At 37.6% G+C, this 7,853-nt stretch overlaps 1 protein-coding gene across 2 annotated transcripts in view; it reads right to left on the reverse strand.

Moving 5' to 3' along the window:
- The window catches only part of Cep135 (centrosomal protein 135), a 75,531-nt gene that overhangs the window by 55,473 nt on the left and 12,205 nt on the right, over positions 1-7,853 (reverse strand). For both annotated transcript variants that reach the window (XM_008833342.3, XM_029563603.1), the window contains 2 exons: positions 4,801-4,929; positions 3,010-3,225 (listed from right to left, as the gene is read on the reverse strand). In XM_008833342.3, the coding sequence (XP_008831564.1) occupies positions 3,010-3,225; positions 4,801-4,929 (345 nt within the window). The remainder of the gene's footprint in view (positions 1-3,009; positions 3,226-4,800; positions 4,930-7,853) is intronic.

The following is a 7,853-nucleotide window of genomic DNA, read 5'->3' on the forward strand; positions in this document are numbered from 1 at the left end:
TGGAGACAAGAAAAAGATGGGTTTTGTTTCTTAATCCATTCACATAGTCTGTGTCTTTTGACTGGGGAGTTCAGTCCATTAATATTTAAAGTTATTAATGAAAGATGGGTATTAATCCTGTCATTTTTATTTCTGTTTACATTCTTGCTATAGCTGTATGTTTCCACAGTTATACCTTCATTGGATTTCTTTCCACAATCCCTTGGGTATAGTCATTCCTTTCTTCAGCTCTTTGTATTGCTTCCAGAACTCTCTGAAGGGCTGGTTTTGTGGGCATGAATTCCTTCAGCCTATTGATGTCATGGAACATTTTTCTTTCCCCTTCTACTATAATAGACATTTTGGCTGGATATAGTAATCTGGGTTGGCATCTGTGGTCATTTAAAACTGGGAATGCTTTGGCCAGGCTCTTCTGGCTTTCATAGTTTGCACTGAAAAGTCAGCTGTAATCCTAATGGGTTTTCCTTTATATGTGACTTGTGTGACTTGTTGTTTCTCTTTTGCAGCTTTCAGAATTGTCTCTTTGTTTTGTATGTGTAGTGTTTTTACTATGATGTGTCATGGAGTTTCTTTTCTGGTCCTATTTGTTTGGTGTTCTATATGCTTCTTGTATTTGTATGGGCATGTCTTTCTTTAATTTTGGGAAATTTTCTTCCATGATTCTGTTGAAGATCTGGTCCATGCCATTATCTTGGGATTCTTCTCCTTCCTCTTCCTGTATGCCTATGATTCGTAAGTTTGGTCCTTTTTATGCTGTCACACAATTCCTGCATATTCCATTCTTGTGATTTCTTAAATTTTTCATAATCTTTGCTTGAGTTGTGTAGTTTGTCCACTTTATCTTTCAGTCTTGATACTGTTTTCCATTTTGTTCATCCTATTGGTGAGGCTTTCTCCTGTCGTTTCTAATTGGCTCACTGAGTGTTTCACTTCCTTCTTCATTTCAGCCTGAGTAGTCTTCAATATTTCTAACTCTTCTCTGAATTCATTCAGAAGTTTATCCCTATCTTTCTCAATTATTTGATTTCTTTTTTTGTGTGTGTTCTTTAAATTCACTGAATTCTTTTATCGTATTTATAATTGTTCTTTTGAGTTCCATGACCTGCATTATCTCTTGGGGGTTCTCATTGTTTTCCTCTAGAGGACTATTATTTTGTGGCATATGTTATTTTGGTTCTTCATGTTATTATTTTTTCTCTGTGATTTTGACAGGTGAATTTCTTTTGTAGTTTCTGGTTCTTGTGTGAGACTCAGGCCTTCAAGTTTAGGTCTACTTCTTTTTGTGAACTTTATGTGTCTTTATGGTTTACTTTTTGGTCATGAAAAGCTGACTCTAAGCTTCCTGTTGTCTCTTTTGATTTTATATTGGAGTGGCCAGATTGCTTTTGTCTTCAGGAGTTCCCACAGAGGCCCAATTCAGATGAGGGTCAGATGTTTTCAGGCTTTCCCCTAAAGTCTGGATCCCTCCAGGGATGATTTTGGCTTCAGGAATTTGGGGGTTGGACTGGCCTGGGAGCCTGGCCCAAGAAAGATGCTGGTCTAGGGCAGCTGGTGGCCATCCCACCCAGGGACGCAAAGGCAGATGGGGCGGGAAGAGGCCCCAAGGACTCCTGGGGACTGCAGTGAGGAGCTGGGTTGGTCTGGATGCAAAGGATCAGGAAGAGGAAAGGTCAGCTCCTGTGTCCCAGAAAGAGGCTGGTGGGTGGTGCCGGCCCAAGGAAGCAGAGGGAGGTGAGGGTGGAGCCAGGCCCAGAAGCAGCGCTCCTGGGGTCTGGTGAAGGCACTATGTTGGTCTGTATGAAAAGGATTAGGAAGCAATATTGGTCCCCCAGGTGTCTGGTGCCCCAAGACAAGGAATGGGGCAGGGCCCAAACTTGGAGGAGAGAATGGCCGCGGAGATGAGAGGGTGAATGAGGCTGGGGGAGTCAAGGCTTGGAGGGCGCAATGGACTTACCCTGGAGAGAGGCCTGCAGGTAGGAGAGAGGCCTGCGGCAGGTCTTTTAGGCTCAGGGAACAGTAAATGAAATTTTTTAAATAAAAAATTCAACTCATATACATTTTTTCCAGACAGGTATGATAGACTGATCATAAAAAGACATTCAAGCATAAAATGTTAAAATGGGATAAAATTCTTTGAGAACTTCAAGGAGAAAAGGCCATTCATATTTCATTGCTATATTTAAAATAACAATAAAATTTATTTTAGTAGATCAATATTTATTATAAAAAGGTAATTTCAGCCTTTGCATCTTTTTAAGCTGAAAGATGAAGAATGATAGCTAATAACTTCAAAATCTGCAAGGAAACAGTTCTTAAAGTACTTTCGGGCGCTGGGGAGAGTATACAGTGGATAAAGCACTAGCTGCACAAGTATAAGGACCAGAGTCTAGCCCCCATGTTGAATGCTACACAGGTGTGCAACCACCTGTAATCCTAGCATGAAGGGAGGCAGAGACAGGCTCCCTGGGGTAAGCTCACTAGCCAGATAAGCTGAACAGTGTGCTCCAAGTTAGTGAGAGAATCTGCCTCGATAAATAAAGTTTAGAGTAACTGAGGCAGACCCCAATGACAACTTCAGTCCTCTAAACACCTATGCACACATGCCATACACATAAACACACATACACATGTGTATACACATAACATACACATAAACCTGCATAAAAAGAAAAGAAACACCTTTAAGGGATTCTTGAGCAAAAACTGACAGAGGTCAAAACTCAGAGGCTGTCTCACAAGACAAAGACAAAAGAACACAGGTAGAAATCTCAAAGGAAAACAGAATAGAATTAGACATTTATCCTAAGAATAGGCGAGCTTCAGAAAAACTATACCAACTAGAAATGCAATCTTTTAGAGGGTGAGAACAGCACTTATGAAAAGCTTTAATTATTAAAATCTAAAACACACACACAAAATATCCCCAACATCTGAATCAGGACATGGAAAGAGCTCCTTGCTTGCTGTGTTCCTGGACTGACGGGCATCCCACACCCTGCCCAATGTTACCTTTGCTTCCCCAAGCTCTTTATCAGCAGTCTCAAGCACTTCATCTTTATGTCTTTCCAACTGCTGTGCTAACTGGTCTATTTCGGTCAATTCCTGGCAGAATTTTTCATTTTTACGGCTTAAATTCACAACTTCAGCGGTCACTGTTTCCTTGGTTTCCATAAGCTCTTGAATATGTTTCTCCAAGTCTTTATTAGCTTGCTGAAGAAAGTCAACCTAAAGTGAATTGATAAGGTATATAAACTGGAAAAAAATACCCTAAATACTGAATTTAAAAAAAACTTTTATTGTTTTTATGTGTATGTGTGTATTGCCTGCATGTAGGTAAGTGCACCCATGTTGTGCAATGCCTTTGGAGGTTAGAAGAGGCTGTCAGATCCCCTGGGACTGGAGTTATGGACAACTGTTAGCTGCCATGTGGGTGCTGGGATTTGAACCTGGGTCTTCTGCAAGAACAAGCAGTGTTTTTAACCGCTGAGCCACTCTGCAGCTCCAATACTGAATTTTTAAATTAATAGTTCAAAACACTGCTGATTTTGGCCAAAACTGACAATGTGTTTATAATGAAAACATATATCCCCTGGCTTAGATTTTCAAACACAAAAAGAAAGGATAAGAAATTTTGAAAGGATAAGAAATTTGTGTGACTTGTTCCCAACACAGAGTTCTAAAAATATGACAAGACTATCGCTATGGTATTAGATTGTGCTGTCTAATACAGGAGCTATTAGCATTTAGACAAGCTACTGAGCACTTGAAATATGCTAGTCTATACTGAGATGTGCTCTAAATGTAAAATACACAGGATTTCAAAGTCCTGGTTTTTAAAAAAAAAAAGCAAAGTAAAAATATTACATGCTAAAATAAAGCTTTGGCTATATGGGGTAGATACATTTTCATTAATTCCATCTGTTTCTTTTTACTTCTTTCAACCTGGCTATTAGAAAATCTGCAATTCCATATTTGGATCATGTCATACTTCTATTAGGCAGCACATTCCAATGCCACTGGTGGTACTGTTTTATTGACTCTATTCTATTCTTCTTACACTCAGACAGCTTACACACAGCGCAACTTCTGAAATTCACGTGTCATACAGTTCAGTGCTCTTGCCTTTTCACCCTCAGATCAAATGCATGGTGTAACTAGATACAAGCTACAAGTTTCATTTATTTTATAATTATTTATTAATTTGCAATGCCTAGGCCTGAACATGAGGCCCTTGTACATGCTAGGCAAGCAGTCTACCACTAAGCTACACTGCCACATCATTAATATATACATATTCCATATAAATATATAAGTATGTACTATATATATGTATAAATATATAAGTAGATACTACATATAATACGTAAATATATTGTTTTTCTTTTTGAGACAGGGTCTCATGTAAGCCTTGAACTCACCATGAGGCTGAGGCTGGCTGTGAACTCCTGATCTTCCCTGCCAAGTGATGAGATTACAGGTATATGCCATCCATGCTTAGCTCATTTATAGATTTTTGTTTTTTAAAAAAAAAAGCAAATTGAAGGTCCAACTATGCCCACAGCTTATTAGTGTCTTTTAAGTTTGTAACAACTATGGCCTATCTTAATTCCTGCCTCACTAAATATTATTTAAGAACAAGATTTTTTTTCATACTTATACCTTCTTTCTACACATTGGCTCTATAAAAACTTCCCTCTGTAAATAATGCCTCAGTGAATAAGCTTTTCATTTTCACGATCCCACAGATCATTATAAAACCCTGAGATTTTATATACTTATGACAATTCTAATAGCCATTACCTGAATATTTAAGTGGGCAATAAGCTTTTCATTGGTTTTATTTCTGGTCTCCAGAGACAGGACATCAGGGGAACGACCACCATCCAGAGCAACCGACAGCCTCTCTATTTCTCGTTCTCTCAGTTCAATCTGAAGACATAAAGTTGTACTTTCAGGTTTTAAAATCTGGTTATAGACCAAATTCTTATAATCACTGAACATTCATTTGGACATACTCTTTTCTTATATCCCAACAATGAATACAAGCAACTACATGTAAAACAAAAATTAGTAACACAGAACATACCAGCGTAAATATTATCAAAAATAAAAAATATCATGAACAGATTCTAATTTAATTTTTGAGTTTGTTTCTCTCCTCTAAAATTAGGCAGTTGTTTATATGAAAAGAAACTTGCTGGCAGATTACACACAAGTTCAAGAATTAGAACTGATGTAAAATATCCCATCACTTGGCAGAATGAATGAATGAATGAAAGAAAGACAGACACAAAAACTAAGCTGCTATTGAACTTCAATATTAAAAAGGATATGGGCTGAAGAGATGGCTCAGCAGTTTAAAAGTGCTTACTGCTTTTCTGGATGATGAGAATTCAGTTCCTAACACCCATATCTGGAAGTTCAAAACCTCCTCTACCTCCAGCTCCAGGGAATTCAACACCATTTTTTGGCTTTCACAGGCATGTACAAAGTGGTGTACATTCACAGAGACATACACACACATAACTAAAGTAATAAAAATAATTGTTTTGAAAGGCTATAAAGGCTGGAGACATGGCTCAGTGGTTAAGAGCACTTGCTGCTCTTGTAGAGAACCTGGGTTCAGTTCCCAACATCCACATGGAAGCCCATAATCATCTGTAACTCCAGTTCCAGGGGATCTGATGTCCTCTTCCAGTCTCTGCGGGCACCAAGCAAACACACATGGTGCACATACATGCTAGCAAAACACATACATAAAATAAGTAAATCTTTTTTTTTTCTTAAGTGGGGGGGCATGAGGGCTAGAGAGATGATTAGCATCAAAAACCCATCAAACAAAAAACAGGAACTGAGTGTGGTGATACACACCCAGTACTTAGGACACAGAGGCAGACAGATCTCTGAGAGTTGGAGGCTAGCCTGGTCTACAAAGTGAGTTCTAGGCCAGCTAGAGCTACAAAGTGAGACCCTGTCTCAAAACAAAACAAAACAAAACAAATAAACAAAAAGATATGAAACTAGGGTGAATTTTATATCATTTACATATAATCAAAAGACCACTCTTAACCATAAATTAACACTAATTCAAATGCAAGAATTGAAAAAACACCATACAATTTTTCTTTTTCCCCAAAATAAAGAAAAAGAAAACAAAAATGAAGCATTCAAGAATTAGTGACCACAGAATCAGGTATAGAAGGATGAATAAAACATGGTCTCTGACTTTCAGACACAAAACAGAGAAAACTAGGTAGTAAACCACGGATTGGCACATAATATGGTGTTCAATGAAAGAATGAAGGAAATGGGTATATGGCACCACGGTAGTTATGGAATGAAGTGATTCACTCTGCATGTATGTTTGTGCCTATGGAAATCAACAAAGGCTTTATTAAACAAAAATATTCACAATGGTTATAAGCAATGTATACAGAGAAAAAGGTTGTTCCAGACAGCAACACAAAAGCACGAAATAATGTGGAATTTTTGAGACAGCAGAAATGTCTCAGCATGACTGTAATGTGCAAGGAAACTTATCATTGGAGATGTGCGAAGAATCAAGTCTTAGAAAGAACAACTTCCTGCCATTAAGCCTTAGAGACCTAGAGTATAAATATCACTACTCTAAAGGTAAAAACAAGAAGTTGAAACAAAGAAATATCCTGAGAAAGTGGGGGTGGCAGGGTTATTAGGAAAAGAGCACAGAAACAGTAAAATTTGGGGTTCAGTTGTTTTGGGTTCTGAGGACTAAACCAAGGGCTTTAATCATGGGAGGCAAGTACTCTACCAGTGAGCTATTCCCATAGCCTTCACAACTTGGAATGCATTCTGAGAGAAACAAAATCAACAAAAGCAAAAAAATAGCAATAATTGATAGACAGCAAGCAGAGAGGGTCCAACTAAGACGGATAAGTACAACTGGTACTTTCTTTTCTTTTTTAAATATTTTATTTATTTTTATTTCATGTGTATGAGTGTATTGCCTACGTGTATGTGAATGCCACAGAGGTCAGAAGAGGGCTTCGGATTCCCCTGGAACTGGAGTTAAGGACTGTTTGTAGCTGCCGTGTGGGTGCTGGGACTCAAACCCGGGTCCTCTGCAAGAGCAGTCAGTGCTCTTAACTGCTGAGCCATCTCTCCAGCCCCAGAATTGATACTTTCAATCAGAATAGTCAAGCAATTTCCTCCAAACACTTCAACCACCTTAGACAGATGGTTTGACCGGTTTATAAAGTACTTGGAAAAAAAATGTGCTGAAAGTGTGATTTTAAACTAAAAAATATTAATGGTATTTAACTTTTGCATACTTCTTTTCTTCTCCTGCTATGATGAGAATTGAACCCTAGGTAAGCCCTCAACATCTGAGCTATATCCCAGTGTAAATATTCAACAATTTTAGTGTCTTTATAAAATTTTTTTGTTTGACAATATTATGATTTCTTTCCTGTTGTAAACTCTATTTTAATCCAAATAATCTTCTACTTTATAAATGTAGTAGTTATACCAACATATAAGGTACACATAGTTACACATACAGAGCATGCCAAAAAAGAAAAAATACAATCATGTACAGAAAATGAAAACCATATTACTCAATTTAAACTTTAGGGAGCAGAGTAAGAAATTAAGTTTTCCATTTAGCCAAGACATCAACACAAAGAGCAAAAGGATAAAACTTGCTATAGACATGATTTAATTGCATCTAATGGTCCCCTGCTTCTTCAAAAAATGCTCAGAGGAACCACACAAAAAATATAGCAGCCGAGAAAATAACTTTGAAAGAGATTTATATCCAAATTAAAAAAAAAAAAGAAATAAAAAAATAATACAGTGACTTTAAAATTCTGATT

This window comes from Nannospalax galili, unplaced genomic scaffold (assembly GCF_000622305.1).
Source record: "Nannospalax galili isolate Female #2095 unplaced genomic scaffold, S.galili_v1.0 scaffold433, whole genome shotgun sequence".
Classification (NCBI taxonomy): Eukaryota; Metazoa; Chordata; class Mammalia; order Rodentia; family Spalacidae; genus Nannospalax; species Nannospalax galili.